We start from the raw sequence: 26,719 nt of genomic DNA on the forward strand, positions 1-26,719 counted from the left end.
CTACAACTCAGACAGGTATCAAAATGTCAGACAGACTCAAAATGTCCTTCCAAGGTTTACCAGAAAAAGGTGGCACACCAGATGGAATAAGAGGGAAGTGGCTGGGCAACAGAGCTGATCTAAGCCACTGTTTACATGGTCTTAAGATCTATTAACAAGTGTAACTGTTAGCATATTTTCTGTGGTTTGAGTACTTTGAACACTGTGTTAGCTATTTGAAAATACATCTGGGATGAGAAAATCCCCTGCCTTAGCCATAAAATAATGTGGCATTAATTTAATTTCATTCAAAACTTATAAAATTACACTGAAAAAGCAGTAAATTTGCTTTAATATAGAGTTAAGTAATGGAAGTTGAAAGTGAAGGACTATTTATACTTCAAAAACCATTCCACAGTAACTTGTTTGCATTCTAACCATGTTTTCTAAAACTATACATATAGTTAGGTAATAAATTATTGTACTACATTCACAGAAAAAAACCATCAGTTAGAGTTAACTTCTCGTAACTCAGTTATGTTACTACTTCTTTACTACAGACATGAAGAACAGTCATGTTTTCTAGCATTAGCTATAGAAGAAATCTTGCTCTACTTTGGAGTGGCATAAATGTCAAGTAATGCCACAGATATTGTTGCATCGGCCCATCACAGCTGACAACACATGTGATCCTTGACTTTTGCATTAGTCTATGTTAGATTCTGTAGAGCATTTGCATTTAGAATTATTTTTTTCAATGTTAAGAACCTCTTCTGAAAGCAGACTGAAATGTGTAATGGAAACTAGTCTTGTAATGTCAGCAAAGTATTATCTAGCACTACTAGTAGAAAGGCTGAGCAATTCGGTTTGCAGCAGAAGAAGCTTCCCTGAATGGAAAAAGTGAGAACTGATGAGGGTCCTGGGAAGAGAGGTGGATGTGTGTTAGGATTATATTTAAAATGAACAGCACTGTTAATTTTCATTAGGGTTCACACATAACTACTTTGATCTACAAACAGACTGATTTTTTATCTGAACAACATCACACATTATAAGACTCAAAAATTATTTGAAGCTTTTAAAGAGGATTTACATAATACGATTAAACATAGTCAACAGGTTGACAAGAAAGAAAATCATATTTATTTGTTCAATTTCACTCCTAAAGGAAGAAAAACATTACATAGTCATAAAAGGAAAGGGGTGCTTGGAACAGCATTTTTCTGATACTACACATTTAAAAATTATTTTTCTCAGCCGGGACTTCCATTGCTTTCATATTAAGAGGGTGATTCATCTAACACCATGCACTTAAGTATTTGCTTATTATTTCAACAATGAAGATTTAATGTCTTTTCCTTTGCATGATAAAGTCTCATTAGTACCTTAATACCTGCCTCCATTACTTAATTCAGGAAACTTTTTACTTCATAGGATCAAACTGATAGGCCTAAGAGAAACTCAGCCTTCAGAGCCAAGTAGTAGAGCAAACTATTCTTCTGGTAGATTTAACCAGAGTAAAAGCATCACAGATAAGGTTCTATTTCTGGAAATATTTCCCTACTATTGCCTTGAGACAAATTCAGTGCTGTTGTAACCTCATTGACTTCATTTCCATTTTCAGTCATCTCTGAAAAATTACTTTGACACACCGGCAAATTTATTAAATAGTTGTGACATGGTTCCCAGTTTGAGGGAACAAGACTAGGAAAACTGACCTATTGAAAAAACAAGAAACTCAAAAAGTTACTAATTCAAACTAAGAACCCTGTCCTAGAAGTACAGCTTGTTCTACAAAAGTAATCATTCACCATTTTTTCCCCCTTTAAGATATCCATTAATTCACATATGTAGCTAGATAATATAAAAATGGCAAAATGTCACCATACTTTATTGCAAAGATACAGATATCCTACGCCAGATCTACTGGTGCTTGTATGTCACAATATATGGGAATTTCCTTCTTTTTGTGCTAATATGCGCTAGACTTAGACATATGTGGGCACTTTTACCATCCTTGTGTTTTTAATACCATTCAATTTCAGCATTTCACAGACTTTATGGAAAGAGTATGACTGGAAGAGCTTTTATTCTTACTTTCAATCATTATTTAATAAATATGCCAAAACTGTCTACTTAATTTGTATGGAACAAATTTTGATCATGAGTCGGTGTATTCAACTGATAGTCTAATAAAAGTTTCATTACTTTTCAAAGAGAGATTTTTTTTGCCACTGAAAACACTTGAGGGGGTATTGTTATTGAATTATGAATTGTTATTGGAAGACCAAAGTGGAAAAAAACTGGAGCAGTAGGACTAAAAAGTGTGCCCTGAAAAGCATGAGCCCCACCACTCTTAGCAAGTATGAGAGAACAGGGGACTCTGTATCAGTTTGGGATTTAGGTGTAAAAAGAAAGATTAAACCATTTTCAGTCATGTAGGGGGAAAATTTTGTGTACAGAGGGAGCTAATAAACTTTCAAATTCCCTTGGATACCTGAGATACCTACACAGAGTTTGTAGCCCTATGGAAAACACAGAGCCTTCTGGAAAAGCAGATGTAAACAAGGCAGGAGACCCTATGGTCTTTAAAGTTTAATGCTTATCTCTAGGCACATAGATATGTTTGGCCAAAAATGGTTTTTTCGGTACCCCAGGCCCTTTTACTTCTTATGGTAGTGACATGCACAAACATTTGTAATCTCTGGCACTTCAGAGCAAATGCATATGAAGGCATTTCACTACGTAATGGTAATTGACTATAGTACTTCAGTTATTTCTATCCAAAAATACTCTCACCTCAGCTTAATCATTGATAAGGGAAAGAGTGATGGATTAACTTAAACTGGTTTCAGTAAGCAGCTCAAAGCTCATGGCCTGGAGCCACTGCTTTAGCTGCTTCACATTAAGCATAGCCTGTCATTTAAGTTGGGATAATGAGTACTTTAAGCTAGAGAACAATGTCAGATTTCATTTCCTTACAGGTTTACTTGAATTTAAATTTTAAGACTTTGTGGAGATAAATTAATTTTTGAAAAGACGGCATGAATAAAAACCATTACACACACATGCCCTCCTGTACCCCCAAGGATAGACATGAACTTTGCTCATGGCTGCTGAGATAGAACAAAGAATCAGGTGGAGGTCTCAGATTCCCTCTTCACTTCAGATAAATGATACACTCTTTTCAGTTTTTCACCACCTCTAATGACAGGTAGCAAGATTTCAAGATAAAAGATTGGTATTTGGTATGGACCACGACAAAGAGGAACAGTATCTTCCCTGATGTATTGTATGTGATGTGCCAGTCATTGGTTTTCTTTTTTAAAAATCTTTTTTTATCAAGAATAAATTCAGCTATCAGTAGTGTGGCATATAAAGCTCTACAGGGAGCAGGAATAGTCATCTTTTACAAATTTAGGGAAGAAACCCTCAAACTTCCAATGAGTGATGAAAGTATGTGAAACACCAATAACTGTGTGGCAATGTCAATTGAGATTCGCTTGTAAAAGAATCAAATATCTAAAAGGGAACCAATATAGAAGTCTTTATCTATTGCGAAAGATTAAAGATGTTGGTTCTATATTTTGCAGAAAGAAAGGTATGGCATGAAGAGAACAAGGAATGACAATGGGCACAGCCATAATAAGGATGAAAGAGCAGTATGTATAGAAGCTATTGGCATTGGACAAAGAAAAAGAGAAGTATTTTGGTATTTTGAACCTGAAATCACAACCAGGTGCAATGCAATCACTGCTTTTCAGCAAAATGCTTTCTCAGATCCTTCATAGATTTTCATTCCTGTAGCAGCATTTTAACCCAGTTACCTTCCTCCTTCAGCTTTTCTGCTTCCAGAAACATAACTTTTCCATTTCATATATTTCCTGCCTCCCTCTGGCTGATTATTTTTCTTGTTTTCAACTCACCTTCTCAGGGCTACTCCCTCTCTCCTCTATTACATGACTAATAATTTTTCTTCCATTCTTTACCGTTCTGAACAAAAGGAAATTTTAGCTAGTTTACAAGCATAGATTTTAGACTCAAAGACACCGGTGTGTTTAAAAGCTATTGCTCTTATGCTACTGTCTCTCTTGTGTATCTCAATTCCACAGGCAACTATTTAATCTGCTGTTATTTCTAACATTAATTTTACTCCTCTTTCAGTAGAACCCCTTCAAATTCTGTGTGTCTCTCACACAGCAAGACTGAAGATACTCAGACTTTATAACAGCAGTTATCTTAAAAACTAAAGACTGAACAAATTCCAGGGCTCTTTAGCTGACCATAACCTGCTAATTCATGTCCCAACATGTGCTTTAAAGGCTAGATTCATGTCTGCACTTTGCATGCAGAAGCACTTCAGTTGGTTCTGTTGGAGCTAATGCCAAAATTAGAGCGGTGTATTGAGACCCTGTTGTACACCTCTGCCTCTTCCATCTTTGCTGCTCTCTTTTTGGCAATTGTCATGGGATGCATGCTGCCTGCTATGTGGATTTCTGGAGAAACTAGCTCTCCTTTGTGGGGGCTATATGATTGCAGCAGAACAGTCAGAAAAGTACTACAGAAATGGATTTATGTGTACCATGGCCAAACGGATTTTGTGTTTCTTAACAGCACCTCTCACCCAGCATAGTGGATGGCTTCTATTTTGAATGTTCATCCATATATCAGCTGAGCAATGTTTATCCTCCCTCTCCCATGCTGGAGAAGCAAACCAAACATCAAAGACAGGCAGCCCAACTCAGGGTGTGACTTGCAACCTGGTTTTTGAAGATGAATTTGGAAAAAGGTGTAAGCATTAATTTGTGACTGTCTCACCCACGCTGGGACTATAAAAATGAGGTAGTTAAAGTTCAGCTTGACTTGCCTAATAATCTGCTGACCTGATATGCCAAAAAACTGCTGGGTCCACAGAAGGAGAAAAATCTCCACCAATAAGCTTCTATTTGTCACCCTCAGCAGTAAAGGAACTCAGCATTTTTTAAGACAAACTATCATATATTACTGCTCTTCTGTTGTTCCTACTCCCTTGGCCAGAAAAAGGGATTTGAGTGGTGGTTTTGCCTGTCTCTCTGCAGTCTTAGCCCTGGAAGGTTGTCTGGGAACAAAAATGACAAATTCAGGCTTTATTGTTGTTGGACTAATGTTTGGGTTTTATATCCAGAATGGATGTAGTCCATGTGTGCAATAACTCAAATAATTTCCTTTCTAATTAATTTTGATTACATTTCCTACCAGGTATACAAACTAGAAAAGGCATGGAAAGGAGTTGTTAGCCTACCTATTGACTCAGGTAGTGCAAACATGTCCAATTAACCAGCAGCTCCTTTAGACACCGACAGATTTATTTCTTGTTTAGACTGCACTGCCATCTTTCCTTTCATCTTTCCCCTAGCCCAAGGTAAAAAAGATTCTGCAAGGGAAGTAATTCCTCAGTTTAATTGCTGCAGGCTAAGCTTTCTGATTACTGGAGCTGGTTTTAGTCCCTTGCTATCCTCTTCCCTGCTCCCTGCAGAGAACAGAGCTTTTGGAAGTTTGAATTTTTTAAAAAATATAGTCGTTTAATTAATGTTATGATTAATCAGTGCTGCTAAAGTGCTTTGAAGAGGAAAAGTGCTATGTGAGTGTTGAGTGGAATTTTAGTTTTATCTGCATTATTTTCTGAGATAGGATAATATTTTGTTAATAGTCTGATTCCAGGGACTTTAAATTAGGCCATAATGAAGAAATAAGACTATAATCTATTTTTGGAAAAGTAAGTTTAGGCTTCCAGATCTATGCCCTGATCCAACACCCGCTGAAATTAATGAGTCTGTCTACCAATGTCAAAAGGTATCAAATCAGATTCATAAAAATGTAGTTTTTCTTTTCCACTTTGTTTTTCATTTTGTGTCTAAAACAGAACAAGATTCTGACAAGAGTAGCCAGAGTGAATTGCAATTAGACATTATCCTGTTTTCACTGTCTGTGAAGCAATTCACATTTATTTGCTACTATTTTTTTGCTTCTTTACTTGTGCTATAACATTGCCTGAAACTCATGAATAAATTTGTCCCCACGGTGTGATCTGATAGACTGTTTGGTTTTGCATGCTTTTATATACAGTTAGGAGAACAACATGGTGAAAATACAAAGACTCTTATGTTTAGAAATGTACATTAAAGTATTAAGAGAAACAAAATCAAAATGGAACCTCATGATATATTCTGTTATTAAGGTTAAATAAGAAGCATAGATGTAAATCCTTTAGCTCAATAAATATTAATCTTGTAAAAGTGGTAGCACCTTTTGAAAACAACTCTTCCAACGAATATCAAAACCACTTAAGTCATACTGCAATGTTCATATATTCCATAATTACTTCAGTGTTCAAACACTTCTTAAGTCATCACCATGAAAACTCTACACGGAGCAATTAAAATAATTAATCTGTGGCAAAACAAAAATACTGAGGATATGTATCACTATTTCACATTGCTGTATTGTGCACCATAGAATAAAATCATTTATATTTAATAACAAAATCCTGGTTAGTATCTAAGGCTCAGTGGAACCATAAACTAACTTCACAGATGTCAATGGTCGGGAGAAGGACAGAAGGTAAAAGAAAACTTCAAAGACAATTTATCCATGAAAGGGTAAGGATATAATGCAGTATTTGCTTTTTTTCCTGCAATTTAGAATTGTTAGCCAAGACCTCATGAAGACACAGTATTTATCTGTTGAACTGCTAATGTATCAGTATAACTAAAACAGACTATACAGAGGTCTGCTGCAGTAATGAAGCTATAGGTACATTTAGTAGAAATGGGGTCTCTCACATTAGTCATGCAGAAGTGGACAGGTATTCAGCTTTATAGGTATTTTTTAGAGGTCAATTAATTTTGCAGATAATACTAATGTTCTGAGTCAGTTTAATTCCTGTTCTCAACAGAGTGTTTTGTCTTCTTAACAACACGGCCTTTGGAAAAGAGCAAATTATATTGTAGTTTTATATTTTAATTCATCTGAAGGTGCTACAATATAAGACCTGAATACAGTAGGTATGTAAGCAAGGATACAGTGCAGGGTAAAAATAAGATTTTTATTCTCATAGGAAGGGCAAAAATGCATCCAATAACCTTCCTTAACAATGTTGACTACAACATGACTAGTTCTTAGATTTCTCATAAAAAACTTTCTCAACTTCTAAGATATATAGTTCATTAATAGTTGTGTTTAAAGAAATTGTGCCAAATGAATCCTAGTCCCAACTGCTCCATCAGAGTACAGATCTACTAGAGCACAGTTCTGTTTGTGCTTCCTCAAGAGGTGGGACTCAATGGGTTCATAAAGTGATTTGTTTCTGGGTTTTGCTAGTGCCGATCCTTTCAAGGTAACAGCTTGAGGTGTCACCTTCAGGCTAGTAGCTGATCAAGTCTTTTCTCTAGTGGCCCTCAAAGAAACCTTGCCTCCAGACATCCATTCGAGCTTGCTCAGTCACTAAACTGTTGCTTTTTTAACTTGAGTCACAGCTGCTCACCTACATCTGAGTAACACATGGCAGGAGGATTCCCAAGACTCTGCACTCACTCAGTTTCCTTCTCTCACCTCCATGGGGATGCAATTGCCCACATGCTGACAGTCAGAGAATCTATATGTTAGCCTTGTTATGCTGGACTCAATCTCCTTCTTGGAGATCAAGTTGGATAGAGGAGATCTGCTTAAAAGGCAAAGCCCATAACCTCTTCAAATTCATCTCTCAGACCTCTGCAACATTGGCTGACCTCTGCTACTTCCAAAGAGAGGGGGAGAATTGGGCAAGTATTCCAAAAGTCAGTTTTTTGGCTTGATCTTGCTCTCATAAAGCTGAGCAGGAGCAATAAGGTAAGGCTTCATTTATCACCGTCTCAAGCAAACATTAGTCTTCACTATATGAGAAAATTAAGGATTTTACTCCTGTTTGCCATGGTTTTCCTGTAGCACAAACTGGTTCCCATCTTGTTTTAGCAGAAACGCCCAGTTAAAATTCCTGCCTATGAACCAAATCCAGGGTAAAGCAGATGGATGATAGTGATGAATGTGATTCAATGCACTAGCAAGTGACACTGGTCTTCCCTTTGACAATTATGCTAAATATGCTATTTAAATGGCATCACTAAGCTCAATGGTTCTGAATATCATAGCACTACTCTTAAAAAAAAAATTCACTCATATAAATGAAATTTTGTGAAAAAACATGAGGAAGGAGAGAGAATACTGATATTGGCATATAGGCTCTTGACTGAGATGCAGTTAACAGCAATATTGTGCAGCCACGTGTTCCTTTAAACATGAGCTCCTTATCTAATATAAACAGCAATACAAAACATATTTGCAGTCATGTTGTATGAAATTTATAGTAGGCAAATCATACTGAAAAGATTCTTTAAAAATCATTAATATAAAACACTCTCTTACCAATTATGTGATATTCTACTAGATAGTTGTTAGCTTCCAGATTTATTGACAAGCATATTCTTATCTTTGAAAATGCCTGAAAAATATCCTTTGTACATATTTATTTCAAATATTAAAAGTAAACATCCTGGAGAATATCTTGGAAGCTGGCCCACTTCTGAGCTATGAAATCCTCTTCTGAAAGCAAATTAAAGTAGATAAATCTGTCATTTATGTTCAAGTTCTCTTTGTCCTGGAATTATTTTTCCTTTCAGAGACTGAGTCAGATAATGCTCTCCTAATAATTCATAGAAGTATTTGGCTTTAGATAGATACATATGAAAAAATGTTTGTATTAATATCAAGTAAATTTCATAATTACATCTAGAATCAGAATAACTGAGCTTAAAAAGGACATCTGGAGTTTGTCTAGTCTAACCTCCCGGTCCAAAACAAATTCAAAATCAATGCAATGCAAAAACATCACAACAGACAACTGCAGATCAGTAGAAAACTGTTAAAAAAATACGTGTTATATCTTATATAGTTGACACAATACACTGAATAGCACATATAGTCCCATTAGCTGCTCTCCTGCTAAAAAGGCTACTTCTCATAATGAAAGAAATATTTAAATATGATATGTCTCTTCATGTATGCACATGCATGTTTAGTTTCTTCTCCTAGCACAAATTTTTAACAGAATTTTTCCTACATAAAGACTACAATGGACTGCATTCTTTCTGATATGAACATATTCTGGGATATGAATCACAGAATCACAAAATCAACCAGGTTGAAAAAGACCTCTGAGATCATTGAGTCCAACCCATGACCCAACACCACCCTGTCAACTAGACTATGGCACTAAGTGCCACATCCAGTCTCTTCTTAAATACCTCCAGGGGCGGTGACTCCACCATCTCCCTGGGCAGCCCATTCCAATGCCTGATAACCCTCTCTGTAAAGAATTTCTTTCTAATATCTAACCTAAACCTCCCCTGGCACAGCTTAAGATCATGCCCTCTTGTCCTACTGCTGATTGCCTGGGAGAAGAGACCAACCCCCACCTGGCTCCAACCTCCTTTCAGGGAGTTGTAGAGAGTGATGAGGTCTCCCCTGAGCCTCTTCTTCTCCAGGCTAAACATCTCCAGCTCCCTCAGCCGCTCCTCACAGGGCCTGTGCTCCAGTCCCTTCACCAGCCCTGTCGCTCTTCTCTGGACCTGCTCCAGCACCTCAATATCCTTCCTGAACTGAGGGGCCCAGAACTGGACACAGCACTCAAGGTGCTGCCTAACTAGTGCCAAGTACAGGGGTAGAATCGCTGCCCTGATCGTGCTGGCCACACTATTCCTGATACAGGCCAGGATGCCATTGGCCTTCTTGGCCACCTGGGCACACTGCTGGCTCATGTTCAGATTCCTGGTGATTAAAATCCCCAGGTCTCTCTCTGCCTGGTTGCTCTCCAGCCACTCCATCCCCAGCCTGTAGGGCTGCATGGGGTTGTTGTGGCCAAAGTGCAGGACCTGTCACTGGGTCTTGTTAAACATCATACCATTGGATTCAGCCCATTTATCAGTCTGTCCAGGTCCCTCTGCAGAGCCCTCCTACCCTCCAGCAAGAGTATGCAAGTGGAAAGATTAACTAATAAAGAGCAGAAAAGGAATTGAAAATAAGATGGAACTGCTGCATATAGGATGAAAAAGTATTTGGATGGTGCTACACAGAACACGTACTAATGGTTCATAATTAAAACATAAGCATTTATCAAAAGAATTCTGTAGAAAATGTATGAAATAATGTATAAATTAAGTTCTGTAGACAATCTTCTATCCTGAGTGTATATCCATTCTGTGTCACAGTCAGTGGTATGGATGGTGATAGAGAGAAGGACAGAGACTGAAAAATGATTGAGAACTGGTTTAGAATTCAGCTATCTTGATTTAAGAAGACAGAATTCATGAAAGTCATGGATAATATTATTGTACAGAGGCAGGAGATGATTATCTGCAGAAATACAGAATGAAGAACACTTACTGAGTAGCAATTCTGAAGAAAAGGATCAGGAAGCCTGAGAAGATCACAGGATAGGCATGTGTTATAAGATGTGTTGCTGTGACAAAGACAGCTATACAGAAGTGTACTAACAACTACTCCTCATACAACATACAGGTAATATGTTCCTCTCTGCAAAGCTTATGGAGAAATATCAAACTAGTCTGAATGCTGGACTTCACGAAGGATATGGACCAACCAGAATGAGCCCAAATGAAAGAAACAAGAATAGCTATGAAGACAGATCAATCTTAGACTTCTATCTCAGCTTTGATAATATAATCAATTACTGTGACTATACCTCTTCAACCTGCAAACAAGGTATAATGCTGTGTTTTTTGTGGTACTGCAGTGGCATTATTCTTACTGATTGTGTTCATGAACAACATATATGTCAGGGAAGGCTTCTGTTAGCTCATCAAGACAAGACAGAAAAAGCAGGGTCCCTGAACATATGGCCCCGTTGCATGTTAAGGATGAGGTCTTCATATGGTCTACCTTAAGAACTGGAACAAAGAAAACTGCAAATCAAGTGTCCAAACTTGGAAGCTTTTAAAGAAATGGTTCAGAGGGAATTTTTATGGTTTCTGAGTTTATGCTTGCAACCTGCTCTTGCTGGCCTTGAAATAGAGTGGTTCAGTTTATATGGAAGGTCCATCTCAGTTTGCCATTATTTATTCATTAAGCTAACTTAATATTAATCAATGGTCAATTAGGACAGAGACTCAACACAGTTTGCTCCAACAAGACAGTATGGATCCCCAGGAAGCATCATAATACGTCAGGCACAGCTCCACTGACTTCAGAAATGTTAGTCCATAAGGCCCTGACATTACCAAGGGGTTAAGAAGCACTTCACCTTTCTCTTTGTCCAAAGGTGGAAGTATACTGTCGCCTCTACAGACTTTGAAATACTTGCTCTATTCCTTCTGGAATATACCCTCTGGTATAAAAATACTAACTCCAGTCCCTATGGAGCTCAACACAGCACTGCAGCTGTTGCTGTGGCTACAACAGTGTTTGTCATCTTCTCATTGAGTGCTGAAGACATAGCATCAATATTTTTTGTTTGATATTTAGGCTTGTTGAACCTGTACGCTGAAGGTATTGTATCCATTTCATTGTTGAACTTGGGAGGCTGCAATGAGCTGTGTGCTTTCTAAACTGGTGGACAAGAATTGGGTGATTTTGATGGCAATTGTGATTTATGTTGAGCTTCATTTGTCAAAGAGATTGTGTTTGGGTTTAGGACTTTCAAACCTGTACTCAAAGGGCCTTGCAGCACTAGGGTAAGGTTTTATTGTAAAGTAGTTGTAAGGAGGAGTGACTATTTTGTGAATCTGTTAGTTCCTTTAACAGGACCTTTATCAGGAAAGCTTTTTGAGGATAAAAAGTGGACTGCACAGTGTCCTCTCTAGCAGATCTGAAAACTGCTGGTTTATTCTGAGGTGGAGGAGGATTAGACACAGAGTTAACTTCAGAAAGTGCAGGCTTGAGATGTGCTGGGAGAGACAGGACAGGACTATTAATTGACTGAGGTTGTGTACACTGTATTTTGAAGGAGTAGGAGACGGAGCTGTAACTTGGATCAGCTCATAGCGCTTTTCACTGACAGGCCTACCAATTGATTCAGCATCAGTTGGTTTCCCCTTAGAATAACTGGTGAAGATCAGCTGATCCTGCAAATGTAGTGGTTTAGTGGTCTCAGAATGATGGTTGGCAGGGACCCCCCCCAAGCTTATTTTCAAAACTCCTGCGATCAAAATGTGATAGCTGCTTTTGACAATAATCTTCATCTTCTTCAGGATCATAGTGACCTTTGCTTGAGGTCTCTGCAGTTCAGAGGCCCTATAAATATACTCCTTGGATGAAGAACCCTTTTAGCTTGCGAATGAGCTTGTTGGAAGATAAGATAATGTGATCTTGCCAAATGAATGAACCACTTGACTTCCTGGTATTTGCAAGAAGGGGAAAAAAAAGCCTGAGAAAAAAAACAAGATGAGAAATGGTAGCTTCCCAGAGTCACTAGATCCAGGTCTCTGAATGCTTTCCTTACATTTTCAAATTGCACAATTCCTCAAGTACATTTGACCACCATACTCTTTTTTTACTCTCCCTGTTGTCTGCTCCCTTTCTTTCAGGATCAAAATCAGGAGATGTTCAAATCAGAGACATCTTATCTCCCTCTACTCCTCTTCATAATCCAGGGAATATTCTTTCCCTTTGTTCATAGCCCTCAGGAGACTGGGCAATCCTGGCTTCTGGATCACCTTCTGCCATGGCCAGATGACCAAGTGCCTACTCTGACTCACCTATCCTGCAATAGTTATGCACACACTGATGGGCCAATACTCAAAAGCACTGTTCTTTCCAGGAAGATTACTGTGCAAACAGCTCACCTTGGATGTTTTCTCCTGGGTTCCTGTTGCAATCTAATCTAGGCTGTGTCTCAGGACTGGTAATAAAAAAAGCTCATGCCATACTAACTTTCAAATTAGTAACAGTGCTTCTGAAAGTACTTCCACCAGTTTTGCAATAATGATGTGCTTTTTAGACTTCCTTTTAACAGATGATGTTTAGACATTTTCAGCACATTAATAGTCCCTGACAATGACAGAGACACATGCGATTATTCATTCACAGTTATAGAAACCAAGAAAAACCCAGCCAATGTCCAACTTAAGAAGCACCTAAGACTTAATGGTTTTTCCCTTCAGGAATGACTGAACAAATCTAGGGAACAAATGAACTCTTTCAGCTTTAAGATGTGCTTTTGTAGTGTTTGCTTTGTAAATAATGTAATTCTCTTACTTTATTTACTTTGGTGGCAACTCTACAATGAATCTCTAACCACAGGGCTTCAGATTGCAGCTTCTTATTAATACTGCCAGGCTAATAGTTATTGATCTCTTAAGTTTTAGGTAGGTTTTAAAATAAAATGGGGAAGGAAAGAGACAACATTTAATTTTCATAAGAATGTGGAAAAGGTTACAATGACTCTAATCTCTGACTCTTAATCAATTTTTGTATTGTTTGAAGCTTGAACTAGAGGTGCAGTTCTTTTTTCTTTCTCCTTTTCATAACTTTGCCTCAGCTTTGAAGCTTCTGTAAGCTGAGGATAGCTTATCAGAAAAGTCCTAGCAACTGAAAGATGCTTACACAGAGTTACAAGTGAATGAGATGAATTTCAGGCTCCCTAGGAAGAGGCTGAGCTCCTCAGTATAAGGAATATACATATTCAATCCCAAGGCAGAAGAATAGATTTAACTACAGCGGATAATGCACAAAAATCCATCCTCAAAACCCCCATTTCCAAGGTTTTGCTTGTGATGTACTTGGTATCTCAGACTGTTAGTGCCTCACAAGAGAGAAGGAGACATGACCTTTTCTCTGGGGCTTGATTTAGACATTGTGGTACAGTATTGTACAGCAGAGGATAATGCCTTTAAATGCTGAAGACTGAATACCTATATAGGGAAATTATACATGCAGCTTGCCAGCCTATCTGATATCATCATATTCCAAAGGAGTTCGCTTTTGTCTGTCTGAGGAACGCAGCTTATCTGTTTTGTTATTCTAATTTTCTAGTAAAGACATGAAGGAATTGCCAAAACTGATTGTTTTGCCAAAACTGTTCTTTTGAGGGAGGGAAGAGGTGGGAAGGGGGGTTTGTAGTAGAGTAACAGTTTACAGTGGTGCAATAATACTAAGGTAGGATTCGTGGTGGCTGGATTCCAACAAAATAAAACAACTTTCGGGGTGTGGGGCAGACATCCAGTATGCAAGTGCGAAAATTTATCACATAATGACCACATTTTGAGCCTCAGAAGCTCTACTGAGTAAGTCAGAGTTTTTCACCCCTCAGGTTAGCTGCTCACATGACTCATTTGAGTTGATTCTGTTTAACAATGGTTTGTCTCTAAAAGGAAATAGTAATTTTTCTGCTCCCCCAGGTAATTTTGACCAGTAAGTCAGGCAGTGCTGACTCAGTGTAGATGTGATGTGTTAATGAGAGGCTGGGTAGAACCTAGAAGCAGGAGTATCTTGTGTCACTGACTGCCTCAGGGTGAATTACCATGTCTTAGGTGAGGGAACTGTAATTTCCTAAATATGCTAACTCAATCAGGAGAACCTATAATTGTGAGTGAAAATAGAAATTCCACTATTAAAAAATGAACTGTATTATATATTTAACATGAATTTATTTCTATTAAATATATTTAATGGGGTAAGTGCAACATTTTCAAAGGACCAAAGTGAATTAATTGGCATCCAACTCTATTTTTCATAATAAATTATTAGTCCCTTTAAAAACGGCTTTAAAGCCTGTGTCATGACTGAAAACAGAAATTCAGTTCTTAATTTACCATCAAGTACATAAGAATTTTACCCAGGTGCTATTAACATGGTAAGAACCACTTACCCTGCTCTCCTACCTAATTAATTGATTTAAAGTAGACCTCACCGTTGTTTGACATTGTTATGGTGATTAGTACCTATGCAGCCTACTCACTCTATCTTAACAATGCTGATTTCCTATTCTGAATTGAATCTTGCTTCTCAGGAACTTGATGGAAAAATTCCTTCTAGCTTCCATGAGAACAAGATTAAGCTGCCAGGGACAAGATTTTATTCCAGTTGTTGCAATTGTATGTCATAATATGTGCTTTTTACATGAAGGTAGCAATTTTCTATATGCATGTGTACTCTTCAACACAGATGCTCTTTCTCTTTGGTGCAGGTAAAAAGCTGTATTAAAACCTACATACATACCTATAAACATATATGCTTTGTGTGTATATAGTCATATATATAAAGATTAAGTTAAAGACACCCTAAGTCAGTTTAATATGGGGATAATTTTGCAGATAATATTCAGAGGTGAAGTTGAAAAAAGTTATTATAAAGGAGAGAATAAGAATGTCTTTGTATGTAAGAGTGTTTGTGATTACACTTCTTACAATCATTTTTCCATGTATGTGCAATAAATATTGTTATATAATTGAATTATATATCAGATCAGAATCTATTAGTCTACATGAGATTAGTTTAATAAAAGGCATCATTGCTGAACACTGGAGAAACTATATTTATTACCACTGATTTTAAAGTAATCAATTCCAAAAGCAAAGTTAAATGCTAGGAAAAAGGTTCTTCACCCAGAGAGTAGGTGGGCACTGGCTCCCCAAGGAAGTGGTCACAGCGCCAAGCATGACAAAGTTCAAGAAGCATTTGAACAACACTCTCAGGCACATGGTGTAATTCTTGGGTCTGTCCTGTGCAGGGCCACGAGCGGAACTTCGATGATCCTTGCAGGTCCCTCTCAACTCGGGATATTCTATGACATCCCACAGTATGTCCCTTTTAAAATCTGCAAGTACGGTGCCTTACTAAAAATGCAACATTTTGAGCTACTACTGTAATTCCCTATAGTAATTAAAGCAAACTTCTGTGCTTTAGTGAAATTAGTTGCAATTATCCTATTATGGCCTTGATTCCACAATAAGATGATTTGACCTTGGTGCTTATACACTGTTACACTGAAACTGTGGTTTAAAATTTGGTGAAACTTGTCCTGAAGTAATTTAAGTATATGCAATGATGTCACTGAGGTTTAAGACATTTAAATTATATTTATCTACTTCTAATTTAGGAATTACAGAGTTTACATTGCTTGAAATAACAAACATGTCAGTTTACACACTTCTTACTCATTATAGCATCCTTACTGAGATTTTGACCACATACGTAGATGACACAGTGGGTGGAAAACTGGCTGGACAAAAGGGCATCATTGCCACACAGACAGCTGGGGGACCAGAACATATGCCATACAAGAACTGCATCTTCTGGGCCTTAAAGGAAGGTTACAGAGAGATCCTACTGTTGTCTACAACTACTTAACAGAATGGTGTAGAGAAGATGGGGTCAGGATCATCTTAAGAGTTCCATATCTAAGAAAAAGAAGCAAAAGACACATGCTGGAATAAAGGAAATTCCAACTGATGAAAGGAAGACAAATTTTACTATGATGCTGGTCAAACAACAGAACAGGTTGCCCAGGGTGATTGAGGAATTTCTGTCCCATCAGCTGGACAAGGTCCTGAGCAACTTTCTTTTCCTGGACCAGTGACCTCTGGAGGTCCCTTCCAAGCCTAAAAGATTCAGTAAGACTAAGTTCTGTCTTCTGTGGCACTGGAAGACTGAAGCCTTCTCTATAAACTGAGAAAGTGAGTTTATTTTTTAAATGTTCTAGGCTTACCTGGACTAACGGGAGGTAAACTGGCACAAGATCATCTAGCAATGAATTTCATAATATATGTATCCCAGACTGTTAGCAATTACGTAACAGCTAAGACTACCCACAAAGACAAGCAACTTTGAATTTCATTGTTGATTCGTTCCCTGTACATTGATCAGGGTAGAGCTCCACAGCCTACTGAAAATTCTCAAAACTATCTCCTTAAATGTGGTTCTCTGATTACGTTTGCTCAAAATCTTCATTCTGGAGTATAGGAGGGATCACATCTAAAATATTCAATTGTCTAGTTACTTAAAAAAAAAAAAGTCTTCAATTTTAAATCTTAACAACATACTGTTCTCTTTTGTCTCAGCCTGATCTTTCAATTTGCACTACTCAGATTACATTTCTATACAAAAAGAAGTAATGCATATAAATTCTTTCTTAGGTCAATTTCTGAAGTCTGATCTATCATTATAAAGCATCATATATTATACATATATAAAATTGCTAACTGTAGGGGGTAGTCATTGTATCTTTTTCATGTTCACACAATCTCTTGCATAACACAGCCACAAGAGGAAGCAAAAGGAAAATGAAAACCATAATAATACTAAAGATTGTATCAGTAATACCAGATTTCAAATAATTTTACAGAGGTGCCATGGAGACATCAATGGGGCTTTGAAGCTAATTCTAAGGGTTCTCTAGGCTTTCCTTGGTAGGAAAAGTACATTTCTTTTTTTTGTTTAATTGAGCCCATCAAGATATTAAGTACTAGAATCACAGTCTTACCTTATGGAATTATGATAATAAGGCCCCTCAGCAAATTGATTATTTCCTCACTTATCTCAGATGATGAGAATTTGTTACCCTTTTAATATTTTGTAACTGTGTATTACAAAACTGCTGCTATTCAATCTCAGCAGTTATAAGCATGAAACAGAAGACTTGGATTTTTTTTAAACATTGCTTGTTAAGTAGGGGTGCAACCTGATTTACTCTGAGACCTATTTAACCGATTACAAAAATAAGAACCCCAGAAATTACCAGAAAGTTAACACATAGTAGTAATGCTTCCAGCCAGTCACAGACAGTGCCTTTTTAGAGATACTACATTCACATAAAGGTGACACAATATTCATCAGGAAACACAGGAATTCGTTTGCAAAGGCTGCAGCAAAAGACCATTCTGTAATCAAAAGTATATTTGAAGTTTTAATTATGTTATCTGAAACAAGAGCCTTTGACACTAAACTCATAGTAAATGATGGAAACAACTAGGGTATGACAGTTCTTATAAGCAAAGAAATTCTACATCAAAGTACTTAATGAAAAACAATTATACTGTAAGAAAACAGAGGCCTCTGAAGATAGCATGCAAAAACCAACAAGTATGAGACTGAGTTACCTTTTTATAATTGTCAAAGACTAAAGTAACACATGTACACACATATTTTGGCACAGAGTTCGTCTAACTCAATAAAGAAATACCATCACATCTTATGTATACCGTGCAACTGCTAACTACCAGCAATGTTGTGTAAGCACCCAATGGTCAGGAACGGAAAGAAAAACTAAATTCAATTTAACTGCATTGAGATTTAGTTAAAATGTGAGTTGCAAGAATCCAGACATCCGTACTGTTTCCTAATCTTGCATTCTTTGAACGCTGACTCTCTGGTATCTTCTACTTTTGACATATATTTATCCTGTGAAAATAAGACATTTTATGGTGCAGATTTTTATCTAACAGATAAACATCTGTGTTGCATATTTGTAAGTATTTTACTTCTTTGCTAGCCTACAGTTTGTCCTTCTGTGCAGGGGCATAGAAATCTTTTAGGTCTCTGCAATCTGAATTTTTATATCAGTGTCATCTTTGTGAAAGGTGTTTGGGTTTTGTCCTTAACATTGTTCCTTTTCAAGCACTCTGAAAGAAGACAACCTTGGGGACACTAAAATAGAAGTCAGAGTATCCCTTAAAAGGCACATGTGGGAAGAGGGGCATTGTGTACTGGCACTTCACCTCACAACATCTAACTCAGGAACTAGGATTGAATGAGATTTTGCAGGAACAACTGCACAAATTTGAGAGTGCAAGGACGTAGATGCACAGAGAAGATCACTATTAATATAAGTGAAAACGGTTTAAATTTAATCAACACACATTCATCCTTCTTTTTCTTATTTGTTTAAATTTTGCCATTTCTCAGCTCCACCTCCAACATCCTTTGAAGCCCCAGACTCATTCCCAGGGTCTTCACATGTGAGAAGAAAAGGACATTACTTTCCTTTATTAAATGCTAATTCACCTGTCATGTTCTACTTTCTTGTACTGACATGTGTTATGAATAGGAGTTTGACTTTCTTCAAAGGAAAGTGCTTTTAATAAAGAATGCCACATATGTAATTTCCATCATTTGAAAATCACTTAAGTTGATAAGTATTTCAGGAGAAAAGGCTATTTTGCATCTTACAGAGAATAAAATTACCTCGCTGTTCTATGAATTGAAGCTGATAGAGAACAGGCTGGAAACATGGTTTGATACACTTATCTGTTACTGTAAGGCTGTCACAAAACTTGGATTTGCAAAACTGCTTTGCCATTCACATGGATTTAAAAGTACTTTTAAAATTACTTTGGCAGTTTGTGAGATTTGCATTTCTACCTTTGTATATTTTATGGAATATGTGACTAAATTATATACACTTTTTAGATCAGAACTCAAAATTTTCAGAAGATAAGTAGCACTTCTCAGCATGAACAAACTGAGAAACAGAGATGAACATTAATATTAAATTGTTTGAAATGTCAATCTGAGTGAGAAAAGCAGCTTGCTACCTTATGCAGAAGAACAGAATAAAACAGAAATTGTTTATCTCAAACAAAATATAAGGTTCAGGTGAGGGCACTTTCTTATATTTGAAATGTACACCAATGAAGTGAAAAGGTACATCTCTTGGCTGTTTTTTCGTTTTTTGGTGGTGGTGCTTTTGGCAGTCACACTGAACCTAGTCTGTCCTGGGCCACCTCCACTAGATTTTGCAGCTTTTACGACTTGCACTCAGAATTTAACCTTAAGTATTACTAAACGTGAATACAAACTGATAAAACCTATAATAAAGACTTTAAGGTTTATAAACCTTAAAATATTATATAGCATCATTTAAAATTATGACCGCCATCTAGATAAGCTGTCACGGTACAATACTGAAGATGATTCTCTTGAAATTGGCATTTAAGATAGAAACAAAGGCATTTTCCAGGAATTGCCCCACAGTTCATTCTACTACAATGAATAGCTAAACTGCGTCTGGGTTGTGGTTAGTGTTTGTGGGGCACCTTGATCTTATTATGGTAGAGGTGAAATACTGTATGGTTCTTTGACTTGGCATTACAAGGAAAAACAGATCTGTGAAAGCAGTATCCTTCATTATCACAGATTTAAGCCTGCATGCAGTTATTTCTGCTGTTTTGGGGGACAATGAAAAACTGGTGTGCTTTTTCACTAAGTGCCCTTGCAAAGTCTACTGGCCTAATTTAAAGGGGAGCAGGAAAGTATTTAGTTTGTATTACCAGAACAACTTCTGACGGGATACTTCTTCCCTATCTTCAGTCACACACGAGTTAGCCATTGAGTCTCTGGCTACTTCTCTAGGTTCTCACACAGGACCCATTACACTAAGATGAAACACTTCAGGTGATAGAGATAAGTGGAATGAACACCCAGTGGTGTCATTTTTTCTCTATGTCCAGAAGCCTACTTGACTACTTGAAACACAACTTATTTCAGATGATTCGTGGTAGAGAAAAATCCCTCTAAATCCAGACACATGTACTTAGGCAATAGGGAAGTTCAGATGTAGAAGAGTTAATCAAAAGTTGATCTTGACTTTGATACTAAAAATAATAGTTCAGTTTTAACAATGCTGGTTTTCCCTCTAAATCCCTTCACATGAGAATGTTATTTAATAAGAAGTGACTGAGGGAGAAAACCTCCTCTAACCTCTCTAACTACCAGGTCTGCTTGTCAGAAATATATTTGGGAGAAACTGGAGCAAAAGGCAATGAGCAAGTGGCTGAGGGCACATTAAAAGTCAAAATCTCCTTGACACAAGGCTTTTACACTGCGATGGAAAAAAATACTTAACATTTAAACATTTAGCAGTTTAAATTGTCAGCTAACTTACGCATACATTAGAAACCAGAGAGTCCAGATGTTGGCATACATGCTATAAAACATCAAAGTTTCATTATGCATTTATTAACTTAACTAGCATCTTTCTCTTCATTGATATAATATGAGGAGCACCAGTTATTAATGCATGACCATACATTCCATTTTGTAAATCAACTTCTTGATGACAGCCTTTTCTCATTCAGGTATCTGTTTATTGTTTTGCACAGCTCAACTATCAAACGAAGTGTAATAAAAACTGGCACAAATTAGACAAATTGCAGTATATATTCTGTCTTTCTTCTGAACAAGTCTGATCAATGCAAGTCTGCAAGTCCTGATCAATGCTTTCTGGCATCTTCTGCATTGCGAATTTATGTCAATTTAATATTTCAGAGACTAAGATACTTTATAGGTCAATTAGCAATTCAATAAAAAATTCAGTGTTTCCCAGATCCTTGCAGATGCATGTGTGAGAAATTCTGAAATGCTCACATTTATAATGAGAAAACTGCAAGCTCTCCAAGTGGGAAGAAAGCTGCATATTTGACTTAATCATCTCCTGACACATCCTTATATTTTCTATCAAGGTACAATACTAGGACTTAGCTGCTGTTCTTGTAACTACAACACTAAACACTCTTTTCACTTGGATTTATTACTAATCCTGAAACAAAATGTGAGCATGTTCTAAGATAGGAGGACCCCATGAAGTTGTTTATGCTCCAGAAGAGTCACGTTCTGCTATGGGAATGCAAATACTTGTTTCTGAGGTGTTTTCAGTCTCACAGCTTAAAGGAAATCTTTCCAAATATCAAGATTACACTTTGAAATAACGTACCCGATGATGCTTCTTTGAGTGCAAGGCTGGTCAAGATGACCTTGTGAGGTTCCTTCCAACCTGAATTTTTTTGCAAGTCTAATAATTCATTAGAGTTGTGAACTCCTGATGTATCTTTCAATCCAATTTTCTCACGTTTAGCAATAAAACTTCAAAACAAACACCAGTTATTCCAGGCACCCAAAGAAACCCACATTGTTCACGAGATCACAAGACATACACTCAGTGGCAATTTACACACTCCTGAGAACTTTTTCATCACTAAGTAATGGTGATGGTAATACAGGGTGAGATCCGTTTTATCGTGTGCTAGATAAAATCAATCACCCTTTGTGACTCTCTCTCTCTCAGTCACTTATAAGGTAGTCTAATACAGATATCTTACATATTGGATTATGAACTTTTAGACAGCTAGCAAGATTAAGTAGGTTCTAGCACATATTAAGTAACAATTTAATTGATACGCTATCCTTGAATTTTGTGTATATCTTATAACTCTATTACAGACAGATGAGTAGTGAATGGAGTATCCTTCAGTACTGACACTTGTAGCCTCCAGCTCAGGAACAATTATTTAAAAATGACCCCTGCTAAAGGTTCTGTTTCAGGACCTCATTCAAAAATTTGTGAAGGCAGACGAAATTGTACCACTAACTTTACTTATCAAGCTGAATCAAACTTTTACTAACTTTACTGAATCAAGCTTTTACACCAATAGTCACAATAAAGATGTCTTAAGTATTACAACAGTTCAACTTATCCCATCAAAATCCCTAGAATCTAGACCCCTGAAGAGACACCTGGATTCCCTACACATTTTAAAGGCAGAGATACATAGGGACTTGTTTTCTACACAGTACAAGAAGTCAACAAAAACCTTCAGGTGGAACTGTCCTTTATTCAAGAGTGAGTGATTAAAATGCTGCTAATGTCTAAAATAAAAAAAAAAAACCACAAAAATACAGGCCAAGAGAAAGAATGGCACTTTTCAATTACTTGTACAATACTTCTCTTAACATTGACACAGAACAGCATTAGAAACCACTGTCAGGATAAAAGAAAACTGACAGAAAGACTTGAAGCACAAAACTGTGCATTGAAGTTTTACAACTCCAGCTTTGCATTCACTACAGCTGCACCCTATGGACTTATCATTAAACAGTATGAAATGCAATACTAATACAAGTTCCAAATTTTACTTCAAGAGGACAAGTCCTATTTTGTACATAGGAGCCAGCAGTGTGCCCAGGTGGCCAAAAAAGCCAATGGCATCCTAGTCTGTATCAGGAATAGTGTGGCCAGCAGGACCAGGGCAGTGATTCTGCCCCTGTACTCAGTGCTGGTGAGGCCACACCTTGAGTGCTCTGTCCAATTCTGGGCCCCTCAATTCAAGAAGGATGTTGAGGTGCCGGAGCAAGTCCAGAGAAGGGCAACAAAGCTGAGGAAGGGTCTGGAGGGTAAGTCCTATGAGGAGCAGCTGGTCTGACCGTGACCAGGAACCTGGGCAGTATGCCCAAGGAGGGAAAACTGGGTGCTGAACTACCTAGCGACAGTACTAGGTAAGTCAGGTTTACCATGTTTTTGTCTGAGTGAAGTTTAATTTTGGGATGAAAAAAGATGAATATGTCTACTGTCTTGGTCAAAGGACACATGGCATAATGCACAAGTTATAAAAAAGGAAAAAAAAAAGGGTCCTTTTAAAGACATGGAGCATGCCTGAAATGAAACCCAGAAAGAAGACCTCACTATAAATAAAGGAAATGCTACTATGGGGATGGCTCAGATCATTTATAGAGAAGCCTGGCTCCAATTTTAGCAATATAACAACACAGTTGATCGATCTGTGTGGAAAACAAAGCAGATTGGTCAATTCAGTGAAGTCTAGTATGAAACTTCTGGCCATTTGAAAAAGGTGTCTTTTTGTTTGTTTTGTAGTTTAGTATAGGTGAGTCTCGATTTTAGCAAACTCTCTGATATATTTTCCAGGTGCCTCAACACTGATTTATGGTCTATTTCGCAGCAGCAGAATAAAATATATCATTCTCTGGCACATTTCAGTAAAAAATTGTCAGCTGGGAATGAATGACAGCACCACTGAAAAGAAAGCTTTATATAGGCATTAAAAATCTCAACCAACTCAATTCTACCTATGTAATTTTACAATATATACAGTTGGAAAATTCACCTTTAAAAAAAGGTTATCTTAGGGGGAAATTACAGCTTGTGAGATAGAGTTTGTCACCACAAGAATATGATGCACAAATAAAAGTCGCAAAGAGAAAAGACAAATACCATGTCAATTCTGCTTAGGCAGAAAGATGCTTGAGCAACTAACCTGATAAAGCAAGCCCCTTTTGAATCTTCCTTTCCATAACAACAGCTAAGGCATCCTGCAATATGTGGAACTGCAATATCACAAAAATGGATGGCCTACAACATGAGTTGAAATCCTTGACCAATGTGATGTTCCAGCATTTCTGAAAATCAGTCTTAAGATAGGCCCTATTTGCTAAAAAATACTCGAGGACAAGAGCAGTAATGACTGTTATTAGTTTCTTTGAAGTTCAATGATGAAAGCCAAAGAAATGAACATACAAAGATCACAGCTGAAATGGTACAAGAATTATAGTCATAATTCCCCTGTCATACTGGCATGTTTGGACGGTTTCTAAACTGTAGCAAATTTGTATTGCAGTTCCTCAAAATAACTCTACAAATAACGTCAAACTGAGCAGCACTGTACAGTTATTACTAGATGGTTACATACATTTATTAGGTAATTATTTTCAACAGACTTTTCCCACCTTTTTTTTTTAATTAATCTTTGCTTTTATCACATGTTCTTCAAGAATTTAACAAAATATTAAAATTTTGAGGTTGTGCAAACTTATTATCCATAATTTAACCAGTATTTTGAATGGCATATCAGATAAGACAGTCAATTTCACATGTATAGTCTTACTTTCCTAAAAAAAATTTGCAGACTTGGGAACATTAGTACAACATATGAGAGCTGTGATTGCCTTGTTTTAACAACTTGCAGAGCACTGTTGCAATGAAGCATTAACCCTAAGATAGCACTGGATAAAAATAACAAACATTATGAACAAAGTATCTATTTGTGGAATTCTGGAATTAAAATCAGAGAAGGAGAAGTATGCTGTAATGATAACAAATGAACAAGTTAGCAAAAATGAATACAAAATATGCTTTTAAAGTACAGAAGTAGAAATAATTTTGTCATGATCGTTGAAATAGTTCAAGATCAAGGAAGTGATTATTTTTTAAAGACAGAACATAAAAATAAAAGTTTAATGATCCACAGCGTTTGGATGAATTTCAGGTGAAAACACCCCACCAAAAACCTACACAAAATTAAAAAAGTCCAAACCCCCAAGACATGTGCTTACCATACAATCAAAATTCAGGGGCAATAATGCTTTACATAAATTATTGTCCTTTTCCTTACTTGTATATGTTTGTGAATTAAGAATCTCCCAGCTCTCTTGCTGGAGCTACTAATCTGCCCCATAAATTCCTGTAACTATCTTAAGATTTTTATGATTTGTCACTTCATGACCCCAAAGTTGCTTGCAGTAGGTAATCTGAGGACCAGGAGTGCTTAGATCCTGCTACTGCCAGCCTAGGAATGAAGCACTAAAGCAAAACAAAGCCATTGCTTTTCTTACAGAGATTAGAGCATGAGAGATCAAGAAACATTGCATGATGTTTAATTAATTTAACAATTCCTTCCAATATACCAGCACACTGTCACAAAAAAATCTGAATATGACACACTAGAGAAAGAATTAAGTAAATTGTTCTAGAAATGTGAGAAGAAGAGTTTTCATTGTCCTCATTCTGCTGAAAACTGGAAAAAACACCCCAAGCCCACAGAACATGTAGATTTTTTTGGAAAGAACATACCTATTAACTCTTTATTTCTGACATCTAAGGCCATGTTTCGTAAAGCTGTAGCAACTGCACATACCACCCGGTCATTGTCTATTCGAAGCAGTTCCACCAATATTGGCAATCCTTTTTCTTTGCGGACAGCAGCACGGATGTACACTGACCACTGCAAAGACACATGGGAGAGTGTGAGGAAACTGAGAAATCCACTAGAGAAAGCAAGGCATCTGAGGTTATAACAGAGTAAGGGGTTATAGAAGCATTTGGATGCAAAACTCAAAAGAGGGGAAATAATTGCATTTATGATGCTAGGTAACCACTTGATTTGGCAATCTGTGCTAATTTTTTATGGTGACAGAGAAATTAAATGATGAATTGACTTTACTCCCAGCACACCTGGTTACATTTTTACAGCCCAAGTCTGCAGATGACTTACTTTGCATCAGTATTTCATATGCAACATCTAATGATGCTTGTTTACTGCTAAACCAACAAAATTTATATTAGAAGATGTATATTACAAAGCATATTCAAGAGGTCTGAGTATTTCTTTGTTATTACCACAAGAATTATTCAGTCTACAAACATGAAAATGCTGTCATTATTTCTCTTGTGATTGTCAATTAGTTCAGAAGGAAAAATGAGGACAACAATATATGCGGTTTTGGCACCTGTAGTGATCCTAACTGGAATACTATTGTACATTGAGGTGGTAGATTCCCTCAAGAGCTGACCTGAGGGTGGTGCAGGCCTGTGCTGTGCCTGGCTGCTGTATCATGTGGCTGCAGGATAAATCCAGTGGCTGATTCTATCAAAGAAGCCCCTAAGCATCTCCCACGTGACAGTTGGTCACGACACCACTGACATGGCCTTGTCCTTATATCAAAGAGAGCAGAATGTTCTCATGTAAACATCCTTTTTATCTAACAATAGAAATGATGAATAGAGTTGTTTACTTCTAAGAGATCCTCTAGGAGCTCTAAAGATCATCATGCCAGTCAACAAGGGATCTGTGCAGTGTGCTGTGACTAGGCGGTCCATCCAGTGCTGCACAACTTGGGGTTCTTGGTACCCAAAGGGATGAAAGATTAG

General features: G+C 37.2%; 1 protein-coding gene across 2 annotated transcripts in view; it reads right to left on the reverse strand.

The window, feature by feature from the left end:
• Positions 1–26,719, reverse strand: part of CTNND2 (catenin delta 2) — a 244,047-nt gene that overhangs the window by 41,661 nt on the left and 175,667 nt on the right. For both annotated transcript variants that reach the window (XM_029958914.1, XM_029958913.1), the window contains one exon: positions 25,643–25,793. In XM_029958914.1, coding sequence (XP_029814774.1) covers positions 25,643–25,793 — 151 coding nt within the window. The remainder of the gene's footprint in view (positions 1–25,642; positions 25,794–26,719) is intronic.

The sequence above is a fragment of the Manacus vitellinus genome, unplaced genomic scaffold (assembly GCF_001715985.3).
Source record: "Manacus vitellinus isolate BGI_N305 unplaced genomic scaffold, ASM171598v3 scaffold_17_pilon, whole genome shotgun sequence".
Lineage (NCBI taxonomy): Eukaryota > Metazoa > Chordata > Aves > Passeriformes > Pipridae > Manacus > Manacus vitellinus.